The sequence below is a fragment of the Eurytemora carolleeae genome, unplaced genomic scaffold, assembly GCF_000591075.1.
Source record: "Eurytemora carolleeae unplaced genomic scaffold, Eaff_2.0 scaffold379, whole genome shotgun sequence".
Classification (NCBI taxonomy): Eukaryota; Metazoa; Arthropoda; class Copepoda; order Calanoida; family Temoridae; genus Eurytemora; species Eurytemora carolleeae.
In genome coordinates, this window is record NW_019396286.1 from 107,997 (window position 1) to 128,516 (window position 20,520).

Genomic DNA, 20,520 nt, shown 5'->3' on the forward strand with positions numbered 1-20,520 from the left:
GGATACTCGGCCACCATCTTGGTTTCAATATCTCAATTCTATATCCGGTTTGAGTTAAGTATAATTTAACTTCCGTTTCAATTTCATAGAATTGCCAGTAGCAGTTATAAAAATATTTATACAGATACCAGTTAAATGTAATTTTTTTTCATTTCAAATACCTGGATCATTGATGTGTATGAAAAGTCAAAGTGTTATAAATTGTCTTTTATATACATCTAAAAAAGCATCAGAGAAAATCTAAGACACTTTCATTAATCACTTCAGCATTTTTAAGTCACAAAAGGGAAGACACAATAATTTGTATTAATTTTTAATGATGTCTTGTTAAACCAAATTGGAATATTTAGATTATAGATAAACCTCTAAATAGACAGTTGATAATGTAGAATAATTTTCCAAACAAACCTGAAATAATGATAAAGGAAATATTAGTTATAATATTTGAGAGAGGTGTGTAATATATTTAGATGTATTAATCATGTATTAATATATATTATATTTAATCTGCTGAAGGGGGACTGGTAACATCTGTTGCCCCCCCCTGACACATCTGTAAATTACAAAGTGTTGTTTCGTACAGTTTTAATCGTCTTCATCTCGTTTTTCAAATCGAAACTTAAAATAGTACTGCAATAATTAAATTCTTCTTTATCTATCTTGAAAAAAAAACACAATCGTTAATTTAATATTTCAATATGGGTTAATCCTCCCCCTCCTCTCTTCCATTCCAAAGTACTGTAGGTTTAATTTATATCTACATATTATCGAATATATAGATTATATTAAATCTCTATAGATTATCACACTTAATAGAACAATGAGAATACGTTACAGAATGTTAAAAAATTTAGACATGATATTTAGAATTGATTGATACACGATACACAACATGTTTTATATGACAAATATCAAAGAAATGTTTTTAGAATTGTATTTTTTTTAACCCTGTAAAACCCATTTAGAAAATTAACCTGATTTCAAATTGCTGAAAAGGTATTAAGGGAAACCTATTAGGGAAATAGATTTATACAAATAGAGTTCTGTGGATTAGTGGACAATTAAACTATTAGGCAATTATATTAAAGGACAATTAAATTACTAGGCAATTATATTAAAGGAAAATTATAGTACTAGGCAATTATATTAAAGGAAAATTAAACTACTAGGCAATTATATTAAAGGAAAATTAAACTACTAGGCAATTATATTAAAGGACAGTTAAACTATTAGGCAATTATATTAAAGGACAATTAAACTACTAGGCAATTATATCAAAGAAAAATTAAACTACTGGACAATTATATTAAAGGAAAATTAAACTATTAGGCAGTTTTATTAAAGGACAATTAAACTACTAGGCAATTATATTAAAGGAAAATTAAACTACTAGGCAATTATATTAAAGGAAAATTAAACTACTGGACAATTATAATAAAGGACAATTGAACTACTAGGCAATTACATTAAAGGACAATTAAACTGGAAGACAATAATATTAAATGACAATTGAACCACTAAACATTTACTTAAGAATAATTAGACTAGACTGAATGTACTTGTTTGTTTGTCAAATAAAACTGAAATGAATAAATTCCTTAGATAAAAAGGGTGAAATTTGGATTGTCATGAAAAGAATTCGTTGATTGGAAATAAATTAAAAAGAATCCTTTTAAACAGAAGCCAAAACAGACACTTAAAATAGAGCGTGGAGTTAAAAAAAGGATTCTGTCTTTTCTTATTTACTTTGTTTAAAAAACTTTTTTTTCTGCTGAACATCTTGAACTCTTATTATTTTTCCTGTTCTTTCTTGTTCAATATACAGTTCTATTTTTTATACTTTTATCCTAGCACGTCCTATAAGTTTCTGTTAAATACTGTTCTTATTATTCCTTTTCTATTTTGTTTTATAATATTTTTTTCCTATTATTTCATGTCATAATCGGTATGATATTTCCTTATTTGTTCGCTTCATTCAATATTCTGTTTTAAAATTGTTCCATTATTCCATTACTTTCTTTTTGTCTACAAACTGGCCGGTTAAATCCTTATTTTAGAATATTCAGTATTGATCCTATCCTGTTCTATTCTGCTCTTTCCTGTTCTTTCCTGTTCTATCCTGTTCCATCCTGTTCCATCCTGTTCTATCCTGTTCCATCCTGTTCTATCCTGTTCTATCCTGTTCTATTCTGCTCTTTCCTGTTCTTTCCATTTCTATCATGTTCCATCCTGTTCTATCCTGTTCCATCCTGTTCCGTCCTGTTCCGTCCTGTTCCTTCCTGTTCCATCCTGTTCCATCCTGTTCCATCCTGTTCCATCCTGTTCCATCCTGTTCCATCCTGTTCCATCCTGTTCTATCCTGTTCTATCCTGTTCTATCCTGTTCTATCCTGTTATATCCTGTTATATCCTGTTCTATCTTGTCATTTTTCAATATTCTGTTTCATGTTTTGTTAAAAAACATGATCATCTTTATTCCGGATTATGAAAAACACGTCCATTAACTTTTTGTTTGTCTTCAGTGGGGAGAATATGTGTATGTGTTTGTGTGTTTGTGTGCTTGTCTGTTAGTGAGCAGGTATGTTTACTGTTGACAGTAACGACCAATAAAGAACCCTCGCTCTACCGTACACTGCCCTATATTGTAGTATTTGAGATTAAACTTTACAATAATATATCTGCAGTTAGGAATGTGGGTTCGGATCAAATAATTAATGCCAGGAATTTGTTATACCTCGCACTGTGCTCTGCAACATTAAATTGAAACAAAAAGAAATCATTCAATCTGTGAAATAAATAAAAAAACACATCTACGCCAAAACGAGTCAAGTGAATATTTAAAATACATCCTGATATTTATCACCACATATCATAAAGCAATGCTTTGAGGAAAACGATGAGAAAAATTTGACCAGGAAGTAAACAGGAAGTTCCTAACTCTCTCTTTATTCGTTTATCCAGCTAGAGCTCTCTTTATTTCCTAAGGTATATACAGGATACAATAATAATAGATTGGCTCTAGGATCAACTATCATTCTACTTTCATAGATAAATAGATAGATAGATAAATAGATATATATTATTTTATTCCTCATAGTTACTCCAGCTGTTTACCCGCGCTTGGTTTTGAGCTATGATTTTACCGGATTGTCTGACGTTGCCCGTGGAATTTCAAAATGTCATTTTTTTAGCCTTTGTCACCCCCAGGTACACGGGCCATGGGTTATCTAAAAAATGTCAGTCAAATGTTAGTTAAGAAACAAATGAAATATTTTGATGTCCCATTGGACCATGAATGGAAAGTTCTGGTTTTACAAGAACTTTTAAATACAAGAACGAATAATTTTTATGTTGAAGGATTCGATGATAACGTAATAACTGAAATGATAAATATGTTATGTAGTGAGTAATGATTAATGTCGTCTATTTGTGCATAATTTTGCATGTTTTTTTCTTTTCTTTTGGAAAGCTGTATTTTTAAAAAAAATGTATTTAAACAAATTTAAACTAAACCATTTATATATGTATTTTTATATTTGTGTGTGAACAAATCTTTATAATAATAATAATTTGGTCCAATAATAGCGAACATATTTACATATGATTATATCTTGATTGAATAGCATTTTCACATGATTTTACTATTTATTCTCTATATAATGTTTTTCACAAACTTTAGGGCACCCTTTATAATTGTGAGATATATTAATTAGACCAGAGACCGAATTTAAAGAATTTAAGCCGTGGTTTAAATTTAAGCCGCGGCTCAAATTTTGTTGGTTCCACTCAAATTTGTATTAAATTTTTCAAGATTTAAGTCGGCGCTCAATAGAAACCGGTTTTTGGGGATTTTAGACGCGGCTTAAATTCATTAAATTCGCACATAGGATTAATTTTACATACATTAATATATATATATTAGATATTTATATCTATATAGATAGATAGACAGAAAGACAGATAGAAAATTAGACAATTAGATCATTACATTTCTAATAAAAAAGCATTGATAACAGTCAAAATTTAGAAAAACTTAAAAAAGAATGTTAAAACGCTGTATGCATATTTTTCTGTTTTGAGAATAAATAAAATCAAATAGATAGGCAACATATGTCTATTTGGTTCTCCCTTAATATTTCTTGAATTTAATGGTTTTCAAAAACACAAATATAAAATGTCCAGACACAGAAAAGTTTTTTTTAGTAAGTTTTTTAGGAGGTCGTAAGGGAGAGGGAGAAAAATAAACAAAAGTTTTATGCACAATAAACTTTGCTACCTATAATATGTTCAATATCTTTATATTGGTATCATATGACAGGTTGAGTAAAATACGGGTTAACCCTCAATAGAAACCCTACTCCCTCTTTCATCCTCGTCCCCCCCCTTACATTCATTGCCCTTTCCTTTCAAGCCATCCTCCTTTTTTGTTAACTAATTTAATGAAAAAAAAATCTGAACTTATATTACTTTTCGTTCTTATTTGATTTTTATATTTTTGTTTGGGAATAAGTGTTGGGAGTAAGTGTTTATAAATTAATATCCATCCCTGGTATTCTCATATTACCTAGGTTCCACCTGCGCACTGTATTACGCGACCATTGTACAGATTCAATACACAACAACGGGTTGACATGAGGGGGGAGATACAGGGGTTTGTGCGGATGTTTCAAGAAAATTAATATCCCTGTGGATACAAAGATTGGAGGTTAGGATACAGAGATTAATGCTAATATGAACTAGAGTTTCATTTGAGATTTTAAATCAAAGTAAAAATACATGTTTTGGAACATATAAATTTTATTTCGTATAAGATTATATTCAAATTAACAACCAAACAAGTTAGCTTTTCTCCAAGTTTTCTGTAAAAATTAAAAAGCTACAGGATTTGCAAGATCGCAAAGTCATACCTGTAATTACGCATATATTTGCTTATATTTAGATTGGAGCTATGATATAGAAAATATGTGCATATATTTCTTCATACCTGTAATACAGATAATCCTTTTTTTAAGTGAAGTGAGACTTTTGTAGGGTGAATCTCATGATCAAGCATTGATCGTCATCTTATGCAGATCATACAAATTAATTTCTCTCCGATATTCCTTGGTAATCATACCCTGCGGGGGTAATTTTAATTCAGGGATCAAGCATTGATCCTCAAATTTAAAAGTGAGCCCACTGGATATTGAGATCAAACGTTCAAGATTGCAAAAACTCGAGACAAAAGTTTCGACCCCTGAAGTTAAAAAAATGAGGTTTGAAAATAACTCTACATTAGGAAAACTAAAACCTTTATCGAGGTGAACAAATTTAAATGAAATTTTTATCTATCAAAGTATTAGAAGGTTAATTAAGTTTGAGTTATAGAGTAGAATTTGGTAGACTAATGTGCTGTGCAGTTATTTCTTAAAGATGCAAGTTTCTTGCAGATATTTGCAGATATTTGCAGAGGGAAAAAAATCTGGGGAGAAACGAGCAAAAATCTGTGGTAGATTTGTTCAAATGAATTTAGTTTTTACCGCAAGCTCTAATGTTCTAATCCGTATATCTTTGCAACCCAATGTCGATAAAAATTTCAAACTCAGAATTCTATTATATCAAATATTCTAAGTTGGAAAATCAAAAGTTTCCACCATAAGGTAACATAGATATAGGGGTTAGAAAACTTGAGTTTGTGGCAAAAACTCTATTCCTTTCTAGTGTGAATTCACGCATACAAACATTTTTAAGGATTAATATGATGATGATATCGTTATAACCAATAAAAGATGGAAATATTTTTGTATTCTTTCTCTCTTGTAAAAGTACCACACACAGCTTTGTAATTTGTACTTACTCCAATACATTATATAACTAATTTTTCCTTTAGGAGTATTTTTCATTTGAAGAATAAGAAAAGACGACACGGAACTTCTTTCGTGTTATTGATTATTACTCTTAGCTATATTTAATTATATTGTCACTTCCATAAAACTTTTATAGGACTCCATAATATATCTATAGGGCCAGAGCTAGCTCTAAAGATATTCATTTTTTAGATTTTTATATTTCTGAGTACAAACTCAATTTGATACTTGTCAGAGACAATTCGAAGGAAAACTAAACTTTGGAAAGATATAGAAATATATGTTATATACTGTATACAATATATGTTATATACAATATATGTTTACGTTGAGTTCAGAGAACTTATTGCCCCTGATTTTTTTGTTAATTTTTTTCATTTTTTTATTCATTGATTATTGTTTTACCTGAACTACAATGTAAAATAAAATTAATATGGAGAAAACTTTTCATTATTTCACTTTTCATTTCACAGTGCGCTGCATAAAAAGATTGATGTTTTAAATATTTTACGCAATTCAATAAGCAATTACGCTTTGCGTCTCCAGCTGCGCGGGATGTTACTGAGTAGGTCAACTCAGGTGAACTGAAGGCAGTATAGGAGTCCCATATTCATATATTTATATATACAAACACCTTCACTCACACACACACAACTTCACGTATCCACGTTCACACCGCAGTTTTGCGACAGAGGGGAGAGAGGCGAAACGAAAAAATCGGTAAAGCGCTAAAGCAAAACAAAATTAAGTAATTTCATGATCGTCAAAGATTTTTTTTATTTTAAAAAGAAAACAAACATTACCGATAAGTGCAAAAATTATGAAGCAAGTGGCAAAAAAAAAACTCTTTGAAGAATGAAAAAGAAAATAAAATTCTGTAAAAGTGTCCTCAGCTAATCCCGAAAAGGATGCAAACGAACCCATTTATAAGAAAAACAAAATTTAATTTGCAAAACATGCCAAAATATTTTGACATTTTATCAAGTTTATTCCTGAAAATAAGCAATGCAAATAAAAAAAAAAATCAAGTATGAAAGGTTGGCAGATTTTCAGACAGTCGGCCAAATGAGACGAAAGCAGCACTTTTAACTTTTTATGTGAATTTTATTCTGACATGATCCAGGTATAATGATCCCAAAGAGAGCTCTGATAAATTTTTAAAATATTATAATCTGATCTGTTTAATTTTAATATTTCTGATACGATAAGGATAAGGTTAGGTTACAGTGTATCAGGGCAGGAGTTAAAGCTTGAAAGATATCAATCCTGCTTACGGAGCTCAGTACAAACCTTTGAACTTCGTAGTAAATTGATACTTTTTAAAATTTTCTTTCATCACACCTTTAGAGATCTATCAGACCTTTTCAAAAGTATCATTAGATGACATAGTTTCTTTAAATCTGCACTTCTTATTGGCATATCAAAATTTAATTAGTTTCATTTTTCTCATGTTTAAATGAAAATTCTACTCACAATATTTACCCAAACCCCCACCCTCAAACTCCTTAATACATTTTTAAACTGCATTATCCCGAAAATTTGTAGAATGCGAGAGAAGAAGATTGTTTAAATTTCTCAGTGTAATAGATCACATTCATGAGAATACCGGGGAATATGAAACGTGCTATAACATCATGCATCTCAGGATAATAGGTAAACACTATAATTCATCAAAAATTTTGTTGCATTATTTTTCTTACAGTAAAAAATGTTCAAATAAAAGAAAGCACATTGGTGAACATCATACTAATTATATTGGAGTAGCTTGGAAACCCGGCTCTGCCTGAAGACTAAACTTTCTCTTAACCCAACCCACTGATATTGGAATTTTTAAGCCAAGCTCAGAAAATTCCCGGGGATGTAGATATCACTGTTTGTAACGAAAATCTGCGAAAATAGATCAACATCACTTATTTATCCTTGTTTTGCACGAATGCCATATAACTTTTAATACAAAAATTTCAAACATTCTCTTCTGTTTTTAGCTCCAAAAAATTTGTATTATTCAAACCCTTTTAAACTTAAAATGTTTGTAAAACTGGTTTCACGGAACTGCCTCGTAAATAAGAAAAGTTTAAAAAGATTCATCCAAGTTTTCCTTCTCCTGGCATACCTGAATAATTCTATGCAAATTTAAAAGAGGTTGTTTAAAACTTGAAAACGAGAGTTTTACACAAAAAAAGAGAGATTGGAATAGAAAATACATAACAAATCTGTAAGTTTATGAACATATGGGTATTGAACTAAATTTAATTCAACTAAGCGTGCACATTTTTTTATCGCCATTAAGCGCATTGAGCAGTATGGACATATGGTTTATATGAGCGAATGAAAAGGGCAAAGGTTGAGGTTGTCACCTGTTCTAAATAATAATTAAATCTGCAAATGGTTCCAATAGATTAGGTGGATAATATATCATGAGAATAGTAGAGATCCAAATTCAACCGGCATTGCGCGTCGCGGGGGAGACAGAGGATGGGGGGGGGCTGCAGATTAGAGAGAAGAGTTAATTAACTGTTTAGAACAAAAAAAAACATTTCAAAAACGACTTCATATCGTATCAAGGTTGATCAATATGTTAACTGTTATACGTTGACTGTAGCTGTACAACGTAAATCAATAAATATATATTATACTTTACAGTAAACTTTACACTGTCAAGTGTAAAATAAAGTTTACTGTACACTATAATAAAGTAACTGAACACTGTAAAGTATCTGTACTCTAACAATGGTATTTACCATATAAGCTGTACAGCATCTACCTATATACTACATTTTGTATCTATAAAAGAGTAAAAGAGGAAAAATATTTAATTATAAAATTAATTAAGAACATTTGTATCAAGACCATTACCCCCATCATCAAATACACACAAACAAGCAAACACCCAAGCAAACAAACAAACAAAGCAAAATAAAAAGATTCTAAATTATGAAATAGTTTGAAATATCTAGGAATAAATATATTCTAATAATGACAGAAAAACTTTCAAAATCCTCTCATTCCTTCATTCTTAAAATGTTGATCCCTTTAGTTTTCCTGCCATCCTCTAATCCCTTTCACCTATAATCCTAATAATCCGCCTTGAATATAAAATGAACAGAGGAGTATATTAAAACTGTTATTTTACTCCTGATATTGTTATTGTCTGGGTTCAGCTGCAGGGAGGAAGGGGAATTACCAGGTTGGGGCACGTGTGAGTTCCCCACTAGGGGGGAGAGGGGGAGGTACGATCGATATTTTTATCGATTGGTTACTCACTATGGAATACCTACACTTTGGGTTGATGTGTTTAGTGTGTGCGTGTGTTGATGTGTATGTTTGTTTTCTTAGATTAATCCCAATGTTAAAAGTTTTTATTAGAAGCATGCTAATCACTGCAAACTAGATAGAATGCATGAAGGTCAAATTTATGCAACATTACTAGTACTTTGTAAACCCATAAAGTGCCTCTAGTTTAGATTTTACACACACCTCTATTAGAAATTCATTACTTTTAGAACACGTTAGATATATGTTTAGGAATTTGTTGTTAGGAATATCTTACATAATTTGCGAACTGTTTTGTTAAACTTGAAAGATTCACTGTATTAAACAGTGTTATATAATGTGTGAGTTCTAAAGTTGCTCAACAGCTCAATATGTGTGTTTTTAGGGAAGTTTGTAAATGTGTACGTGTAAGTTAAAGCCTGGTTTTCACGTAATCAGATTTGTTTGAGTCCTACTGATATTCCTTATATACAGGGATATTCTTAACACTCTCCCCATCTCGTAGCAACCCCCTCCCCCCCCCCCATCCACTATGTCAGGAGAGCCCCTGCATCCTCCTCTCATCCCAACGGAGAAACGTCTTCCGTATCGCACTTTAAAGAAGCTAAGAAATAAAAATAGCAGAAAGGTTTTTTTTCACATATAAAAACGAAGGGATAAATTCCCCCCACCCCACCCTTTCTCAACCTTAACACTGATATTTTGGGAGGTTGAGTTTCTAAAAATAACTATTTCAGATAAAAGTTAAGCTTATTGGCTATTTTTATTTTCCTTATTTTTTTTTTTTCTTGACTAATAACAAAATAGTTTTGGCTATTTTTATTTTTATTTCTTTATTTTGACTGATTTAAGATAATGAACTACATAATGTAATAATAGAGCAGATTTGAAATGGTAGATGGTAGAAGATAAAGGGCGGGAAGGGTAAGGGGGCCAAACAAAGAGCATTTACATCATTGAAACATGAAACGTATATCTGGTGTGTATATATGTGTATTAGTAACTAGAATGTATTGTGCGGATGGTTGTACTGTGTACGTCCTCTAAATAAAAAAACCTCCAGTGAAACAATTTGCCAATACAATTTTTTATTTTCAGGAGTCTTGTCTTTGCAACAAATCCCAATTTTCTATTACCTATATAACTACAAACAAATTATGTAAACCTTTGATATTTCAAACTTTGATTGTTTGATATAACAGAAGTCATAATTTGAAATATCAAAGGTCTACAACATTGGGTTCTTAAGATATAGAGATTTAAAAATCAGAATTTGTGGCAAACACTCAAATCCTTTAGGGTTAAACCAAAATTCAAAAAAGGGTAAGAATAAGAATTATATCAGTAAGATTTTAATTTGATGTGTGAGCTTTTTATGAGAGTTCTGAGTCTGTGTATCGATATAGAGGGTTGTATAAACAGAAAATATTATTTCTGCACAATTTATTTTTATAGAAAATATCTTCAGAAAGTAGAAAAAAAAAGAAAAAAAGAGGAGAAGGAGAGGGACGGCGGATATTAATAAAGTGGGATAAAAAAGATAAAAAGCAAAAGTAAATATGATTAGATTATTTAATTAAAAAGAATAGAAAAGTTGTCAAAATATAAGAGGAGAAATAAAATGACTAATTCTCATCATATTTAATACTTTAAAATCATTAATTGATATTCATCCTGCATTATTTGTTGAAAGAACTTACCTAAAAAATAGTTTTTTTATTATTAAATTAAAACATTATTTTAATTAGCAGCTATATTTCAGGAGTTGGTAAAATATAGAATCTGGGGTAAACACCTGGAATTAAACTAGCCGTCCTGGTTACAAGTCCTAAGAAAAATTGCCACTGGAAATGAAATTATCAATTATTTAATGGTTGGAAATATTAAGATGCAAAAAATCAGATAAAAATAAATCGCTCTATTTTATTCAAGTCCCAATATTGGTTGGCTATCTCATTTTTAACAATAGATATATTTTTGGGATTTTTTTGAGAGTCATAATAACAACTCCCGTCTATATTTCACTTCCAGGTCGTAATTTCCTTGGTTTTATTTGCTAAATAAATAGATGCTGGGAGGTGACTCAGTTTAATCGAAATCTTTATATTATTCAACCAGGCTGAGAATAATAGGATAGACGCCGGTATTCAACCTAGCATTCAATATCGACCCTTCTTATACCAACCGGTAACGCCTCCCCTCCTTCTCTCTTCCTCTCTCCCCCTCCCCCTTTGGGTACCCATTGTGTCGGGTGACACGTGCACATATACACCAATCATCAAATCAATCATTTTATGTCAATTAGTATTTTCTCCAGAATAGGGCGTCAAGTGGGATAGGTGTACTATACAGTGAGCTTCAATGAGCAAGATAAAAGAAAAACCTTTCGTAACATATAATCTTAATAATATTTCAGAAATAAAACGATCAATAGAAAAAGTTCGGTAAAATATAAAGTTTGAGTTTGACTGTATTAACAGATTTCACTTTACTTCCTATAACATTCTGTCATTTCTGCTTCCTTTAAACAATCAAAGTTCGGGCGGAACTTTAACATGAACCTTAGACGCCGCGGCGGAGCTGTATTAAAAAACTTTAAAGAAAAGAAATAATGTAAGAAGGGGTTTACTTTTTACATTGTATTCTTATTCTGCCAGTCTTTGAGTCGGGGTGTATCTATTTATAAAGAAAAAAACACACAAAGCATCATAAATACTAATGTTTGAACACTCAGAAAACTAAACCTGAGACAGTAGATAGATCTTAGTTACTCAGAATCTAGGACATTACGTTTCTTTATAAAAGACAATTACTTACACAATTACATAACAGCTTCTTTTGTGCTCTCACAAATGGAGGAAAAAGAAACACAAGGTCAACCAGAATGGAAAAAATCAAACAAAAATAAAGAGGAAAGAATTTCATAAACTAAAAAAGAACACGATCAACATTTCAAAAAGGAATAAAATGGAACAATGACAGAAAGCGGTTTTTGTCATTCGATTGCGATAAAGATTTAGTCGCAACCAAAACTCTAACCAAGACTGATAAACGTAGTTTAAAGTTATCCTTTATATAAAAAGTGCCATAAAAGATTCACAACAACCCCTTTAAACCTTTCTCAAAGGAATTGAGTCTTTCTCACAAACTATGATTTTCTAATCTCTATATCCTTGCAACCCAATGCCGTAGACCTGAGATATTTCAAACTATGAATCCGGTTAGATGAAAGAATCTTAGTTTAAAATATCAAAGGTTTACACCATCAGGTGGAAAAAATATAGGTATTATAAAATCAGAGTTTGTTACGAAGACTCAATTCCTTTACAAAAAGATATCTCAGCTACTGCAAAAATATTATTATTAACTAGAAAAGTTAGTCTGTTAAACAACTTTATTTAGTTTGTCTAGTTTACTTAGTTTACTTAGTTCAATGTAAACAATATAAAAATAAACTGTAAACATGAAAATGAAGGATCAAACATGGAATATATTAAACTTTCTAAAATATGTCAACAACACAAATGTTTGCAGTTGTATTTTGAAGACTCTTAAAAATCTAGTTAACAATGAAGAATCATATAAAAAACTGTAAAAATAGCGTCTATATCTTAGACCAAGCGTGACTCAGAGAGAAACCTTTCGCTGCATTTTAATATTGTAAGTTTTTTTAATGAAATACTTCCATATTGATTCAGTATCCAGGTTGTTTTTCTAAACTAGTGGTGCACTTTACTTTACTTTACTTCTTCATTTATATAATATATATATATAAAAATATATATTTCTATATATTATATGTTGTATAAATATATATATATATATATATATCAGTATCGAAAGTTTTATTATTTATATTTTTGGGACTTTAAAATGAACCAATTCTAAATCGTATGAAATATCTACGACTCTATCTAAAATCCAAATATTGATTCCAGAAATCCGGCCTGTTTTAAAACAAAATCTGTCCCAGAAGGACGGACATATATCTGTTTACTTCGTTCTTTACTTCAATATTAATGAACTCTTTTTTAGCCTTGAGAAGTGCAAATAATACCATCCTTCTTGAATTTCAAGAATTCTACTCTAACTCTAACCTAATCCTAGTGTATAAGGATAATTAATCATGTTTACTCCGTCTTACATATGTTTTAAGAACCTCTTTTGATCCAACACCTTGAAGACAATAAGTCTGGTTTACTCCGTCCTATACATTTATCGCATGGAACTCTTCTCAACCTAAACCCGGAAAAAATAACGACTAATACATATGGTTTACTCCGTCCTATATTCACTTCAAAAAATTCTCTTGAACCTAGACCCGAGATGGAATTTAAAGAATTTGAGCCGCGGTTTAAATCCGCCAAAATCCGCCAAAACCCGGTTTAAATTTAGCGCCGGCTTAAATCTTGAAACATTTGATACAATTTTAAGTGGAACCAACCATATTTAAACCGCGGCTTAAATTTAAACCACCGCTCAAATTCTTTAAATTCGGCCACTGGAGAAGGACTTACGATAAATATGGTTTACTCTGTTCTACTCGTATTCCCAGGAACCCGGTAGTATTTGCTCTCGTATGATTTATAGAGGAGGGGGTCACAGCCCATATGCCAGACCTATGCTTTATGTATATATAGAGCAGAGGGTAATGAGTATGGGGGGGGGGGGTGGAACAAGGGGCATGAGTGGGGGGAAACCTGGTAGCAATTTGTAACTGTACCCTGCATAAAGGGAATACGGTAGAAACCAGTAATTTTTATTCCGCTCAAGCAATCTTTCATATACAGGCGCACTTATAGTTTACAAACTGCATAGTTCATAGCCTTTACTTACAGGACAACGTTTTACAGTGCATCAACAAAGTACTATTTTTTTAAATCATTCTTTATTTTCTCTTTTAAATTCCGAAAATGCTGGACAGTTCAAATTTATTAACTAAGCCTATCAACTATCTTATTGTTTTATAAACACCAAAATTGAAGGAGAAAATATATTTTGATTTAACATATTTCTGTGTTGAAGAGCAAACAAACATTCGTAGTTTTAAGTAGCAAAATAGTAGTACTTATTAAAAAGTTAACTGACACAAATGCAAAAAGGCTTGAATGCATAAGAGTGACATAAATGCCAGAAGTAATAAGCGTTGAAATATTTTATTCAACGCAGTAAAACAATATGAAGGAGGGGAAAGGTTGCGAGAAAGAATGACAGGAAAAATGAATTTAATAGCCATTGAAAAGTGAAAAAAATCTACAATGATAAAAACGAACAACCTAAAAAATTACATAATTGAAATGCAACCTATTAATCTTAATTAAACAAAGTACCTTGATAAAAAAGAAAAAAGCTAAAAATTATTAGAGTAGGTATAATACTAAATTTAAGGAATTACTGAAATAAACAATAAAAAGAATTGAGTATTTTACTGAAACATGGACTACAGACTCATGTAGAATTAGAAATAAAAAAATGGATTGTATAACGGATTAGAATAGTTTCCCAGTGTGTATCTGGAAGATCGTGTGTGGGGGGGGACCTAATCCTTCTCTCCCGTCATTTCTTCCCCCATCGCCATATTTATTTCTTTTCTATAAGTCTAACCCTTTCACATCATTACAGCTTACAATAGAATAAACAAATTTTTGGCCTCAGTGACTATTTCGGGACAGCATGTATGTATTCATCTCAGTCTAGTCCTTCAAGCTTGCAGGATAATCCTTGATAAAAGAGTTTAAACCCCGTGAAATGTGAAACAGTTTAAACAGTTTAAACGTGTAGACTGTAGGCTGCTCGGCTGTATTGTTGTTATCACGTTGTTATCAGATAAATCATATCTTGGCTCAATACCAGTCTTAGACCACTCACCCCCTACGGCCATGTTAACCCAATACATGAAGGGACTCAAGGTTTATTTTAAAAGACTCTTTACGGATTAATATTCTAAACATGTTGAACATTTTAGTTTGACTATTTATTGAAGGAAAATTAAACCTTAAAGAATGATTTAACTAAACATTTTTATAGAATATCAGAACCTGATTTTAATAAGGAACACAGCTATTTGAATGGATTTTTTTACGCCACAGTTGCAATCAGAGAAATATGTTAGAACCATAGAGATTAGAACATTGGTAATACACCCCCAATGTAATGAATCAACCATTCCTATCTATCATAAATATTTTGTTGTATTGTTGCCGAAATACAAATATGTATTTTTTATAATTTTGTAAAATTTTGTTTTAATAATTTATGATTAAAAAAAAATTGTATAAAATTTTAAAAAATTATGTCAGATTTTCTTCTCAGGGTGAAAACATTGAAGTTTTCTATTCAGTAGAAGAAAAAATAGATTCTAAAAGTTGGTTGGATATTGTAAAGTTTAAATCTTGAATATAAGCGAAAACAATATCTTAAATCGATTTTGGAAAGCACACCCAGAGGTAACTGCCAATATTTATTCTAATGATCAAAGATCTGTATTAATTTATTCCAATTTCTTCTTCATTAAAAAAATTATTCAAACTTAACTTTTTATAGATTAAACTTTATAAACTTGACAAATTTTAAACTTGACAAGTAACAAAATGAAGAAACTACTAAAATCATATTTTTGTTTGATCCTTAATCAAATATTCAGAAATATTCCAACATTTCTACCTTTCCATCTAAATCTGAATATTCTCTAAAACCTTTTCTGAAACTTTCTAATTCTTTCAGTATAATTTAAACAGTTTCATAAGCTTATGATAAAATATTGCAAATTATTAATGAAATTTCAAATCTGGTTAACGACGAATAGAAAATACCTTTACCGGTTAAAGACAATACCTTTAACCTGGTTAGAGACAATATCTTAAACCTAGTTAAAGACAATACCTTTAACCTGGTTAGAGACAATACCATACCTGTAACCTGGTTAAAGACAATACATTAAACCTAGTTAGAGACAATACTTTTAACCTGGTTAGAGACAATACCTTTAACCTGGTAAGAGATAATACCTTAAACCTGGTTAGAAACAATACCTAAAACCTGGCTAGAGACAATGCCTTAAGCCTGGTTAGAGACAATACCTTTAACCTGATCAGAAACAATACCTTTAACCTGGTTAGAGACAATACCTTTAATCTGGTAGACAATACCTTTAACCTGGTTAGAGAAAATACCATTAACCAGGTTAGAGACAATACCTCTAACCTGGTTAGAGGCAATACCTTAAACCTGATTTTAGATATTACCTTAAACCTGGTTAGAGACAATACCTTAAACCTGGTTATAGGCAATACCTTAAAGTCCTGATTGGAGCTAGTAACTTAAACCCGGCTAGAGACAATACCTTAAACTTGATTAGATACAATACCTTAAACCTGGTTAGAGACAATACCTTGAACCTGGTTAGAGACAATACCTTAAACCTGGTTAGAGACAATACCTTAAACCTGGTAATTGACAATACCTTAAACCTGGTTAGAGACAATACCTTAAACCTAGTTAGTGACAAGGTTATAATGCAAGGAAAGTTATTTCATAGGCGTACGCATCTTTTGTACTGTAATGTACTGTCTCTGGGCGGTAATTTAAACTTGGTTAGAGACAGTACATTAAACCTGGTTAGAGACATTACATTAAACCTGGTTAGAGACAATACCTTAAACCTGGTCAGAGACAATACCTTAAACCTGGTTAGAGACAATAACTTAAACCTGGTTAGAGACAATACCTTTAACCTGGTTAGAGACAATACCTTTAACCTGGTTAAAGACAATACCTTAAACCTGGTTAGAGACAATACTTTAAACCTGGCTAGAGACACTACCTTAAACCTGGTTAGAGACAATACCTTAAACCTGGTTAGAGACAACACTTTAAACCTGGCTAGAGACACTACCTTAAACCTGGTTAGAGACAATACCTTAAACCTGGTTAGAGACAATACCTTAAACCTGGTTAGAGACAATACCTTAAACCTGGTTAGAGACAATACCTTAAACCTGGTTAGAGACAATAACTTAAACCTGGTTAGAGACAATACCTTAAACCTGGTTAGAGACAATACCTTAAACCTGGTAATTGACAATACCTTAACCCTGGTAATCGACAGTACCTTAAACCGCATACATTTATGGAATACTTTGTAGTGTGTAGTGTATACCATATATAATTAAAACTTTGGTATTAAATAATAAGAAAGGAATTTATAGAAATATAATACTTCTTACTGATTACTATTACAATTACAGATTTCCGTATTTTGAATGTTCTGTCGAAATGCATTTGTTTTCACTTTTTTTAATTTTCTAATTTTCTTTTACTCTTTTTCTAGTTTGAGCAAAGTTTCTGCATCAACAATGCCAATCTTTTAACCAAACTCTTAACTATTCTCTAAATCCTGCGGCTAGTTTAAACTTTCTCAGATATTTTAAAGGATTATTCATCAATGTGGTTGTATAATGTATAGACGTATTCAAAACTTTTAAATTTCTATTCAACAGTAACAAAAATTATATAAAACAATACGGTAAAATGTCGTTTTAGTGTTTATTTTACTACAATATTAACTACAAAGAGCAAAATTTAGCAAAAGAAAGAGATAATTTTTGCCATTTCTTGAAATTTATGTAACATTTTGGGTGTCCTTTAGTTTTAATCAAGAAAGATTTCTAGGGCCGAGAGAATAAAAACCCGTGATCATGAAGAAAATAGTATATAAATCATTATGTATTGTACTGTAATAAAGTAATTAAGAACAAGTTTAGAGCTTCAGAAAATCATTCATTTATTCATCGACAAATAGTCTCAAACTCTACGTATTTAAGAATGAATTAAGAGTCATTTATAGTATAATTCAGGCTTTAAACTTCTCTCAATTCATTAACAAATGTGCTGGGATTTCTATAACTAGTGTAACTATATCATTCTTATATTATCTATCTTACTTTAAACTTGCTACATATTTATCTATCTATCTTTAATTTCTTAATTAAATTTAATGTACCGAAGTAGGAGGTACTTTTTATCTTTTCCTATTAGCTTGAAACAAAATGAAGAAGTTTCAACCATTAATTTTAGTTTGAAAGGAATCTTTTGTTCTATTTTTGCCATCAGCAAACCAACATTGCAAACAAATACTCATAATTTCTTCCCTTATTTATTATTTTTGATAGTTATACACTTAATTTACCATATCATTCATCCGCCTTATTTCATATATTTTTTTATTTCATATGACACCTTAATCTAATATCTTTTATTCTTTTTTATAATTTCATCTCATACATTTCCACATGTAACAAGCTTCATGCTTCTTCTATTTTTTTACTTCTTATTCTCTACTATTCATTTCAACATACTTTGTTTCAATACATTTCGTTACTGAAATTCAAATCAATAGTTTTCCATTTTTTATTACCAAAACTGATCTCCATACTAGCACTTAGCTAAACAATATTAATTCATTTTGATTCATAAGTAAACATAGAAATCAAACTCAAATCATTCTTAAAAATCAAGAATGACGAATATGAATTGCATATCTAGAAGATAATTAAGTCAATGTTGACTATTTGATAAAATGGAGAAGAATAGTAGAAAAAGAACAGTGCCAAACTAGACCTTGGATGACAAAATGCTGCGGGATCCCATACCAAAAAAAAAAAAAAAATCAATGTATTGTCAATATTAATATATTTCTTCTAAAATTGTGTAGGTATATATATATATATACAATGGATAAAGAAGTGAAAAAATAAGAAAGATGGAAGAAAAGGAGGGAAGGCTACATACTAACAAAGAATGCGAGGTGCGTTTAAATCCCTGAAATTTAACAAAAAGGATAAAAGAATATGTTCTATAGTGTAGGGATAGGATTAGAGGATTAGTCTAGTGGGATTAGAATTATTATAATGATTAAAAAGAACGTCACATTTTTAAACTAAATCGTAAACCTATTTATAAAACTTTAAAGAAATTGGATTGATATTTTTCCCTGAACCAAATATATATCTTTACTATAAAAACATATATTTCTGGTGGAAAAGTGGAATGGACAAAGTTGTCTGTATAAGTATATATATATCTATATTGAATAATGTATATATGACACAACTATATAAATTCTACTGCAGGATTACACAAAAGAAGCACTGGACTGTTAGATACATATACTTACTGTATGCTGCCTACATTATCAAGAATACATATTATAATACATATTCTAAAAGGTATCGCTGTATATTTGAAAGTAAATACTAACAGAAAACTATGTTTTCCAACAACTTTACAATCTGTTAAAAAATTATTATCGAACTATTTCGTGTATATAAAATNTCCCCCTCCTGGTCCACTCCCCACTTATCTCCCTTCTAAAGTTTCTTCTGCCCTCCACTGTATTTTCTTTATATCTCTTGTTACAACTTGATACATATGACTACAGAACTCCTTTTCTCATGTAACCATTAGTAAATAATACGCTGAAACGAATTACTCATTAATTTAAGGAGTTGGGAGGATATTCAGGGAAAGGAGCGGGGTAAGGGTGTATTTTAGGAAGAAAGGGGTTGTGTAATATTCAGGGAAAGGAGCGGTGTGGGGGTGTTTTTTTAGGAAAAAAGGGAGTTTGGGTAATATTCAGGGGAAGGAGCGGGGTGGGAGTGTATTTTAGGTAAAGATAGAGCTGATTAATATTCAAAGGGGAAGGAGGGTGGTGGTGGTGTATTTTAGGAAGAGAGAGGGTTGTATATTGTTAAAACCTACCCTGGTTAGGCGGGTCCAAACTGCATAGTAAATTGTGATTGCTTATTTGTAATATCTTATGCTTTGTAGTTGAATAAAAATATGAAATATAAAACAAGGAATGGGTTTATATTTTAGGTGGAGGAAGGTGGGACTAGGAGGATATTTTACAATTCATTTTCTGTCAGTATGAAAAATAAACGAAACCATAGGTTATTAAGATTCTTTAGAAAATCTTTTTTTTATCCTCATCAAACTATCTTTATTTCCTACAATGAAAATATTGCTTGCGCATGCATTGATATATGGTAATACAAAATTGTATTGAATAATTCAAAAAGAACAGCCAAAATAATTCCTATAAAAGAAAAAAGAAACAAAAATGTCAATAATCGGATGTTTTTAACAAAATGACAAAAATATCTCAGATTTTCAATTTAATAATAAAAAGGATCAGAACAAAATTTAAGGATCTACAGGGTGTCCCACGAAACATGACAATAGGAAGACGACTTGAAAGTCGTCTTTGGTATTTGAATTCATTTGTGACATTTAGTCTTCTATCTACTTTAACATGTATGATTCTTGAAACAATTATAACATAATTCTCCTAGCCCTGGCATTTCCAAAAAGTGGTCTGCGTTTTTTGTGCTTTCAATATTACC

At 30.8% G+C, this 20,520-nt stretch overlaps 1 protein-coding gene across 3 annotated transcripts in view; it reads right to left on the reverse strand.

Annotated features, from left to right (window-relative positions):
* Positions 1–20,520, reverse strand: part of LOC111700175 (zinc finger E-box-binding homeobox 1) — a 47,391-nt gene that overhangs the window by 16,128 nt on the left and 10,743 nt on the right. The window contains exon 1 of one of the 3 annotated variants that reach the window (XM_023471006.1): positions 6,251–6,403. The exons of the other annotated variants lie outside the window; for them this stretch is intronic. Coding sequence (XP_023326774.1) covers positions 6,251–6,311 — 61 coding nt within the window. The 5' untranslated portion in view covers positions 6,312–6,403. Of the gene's footprint in view, positions 1–6,250; positions 6,404–20,520 lie in introns of those variants that run through there. 3 annotated transcript variants of the gene reach the window in all.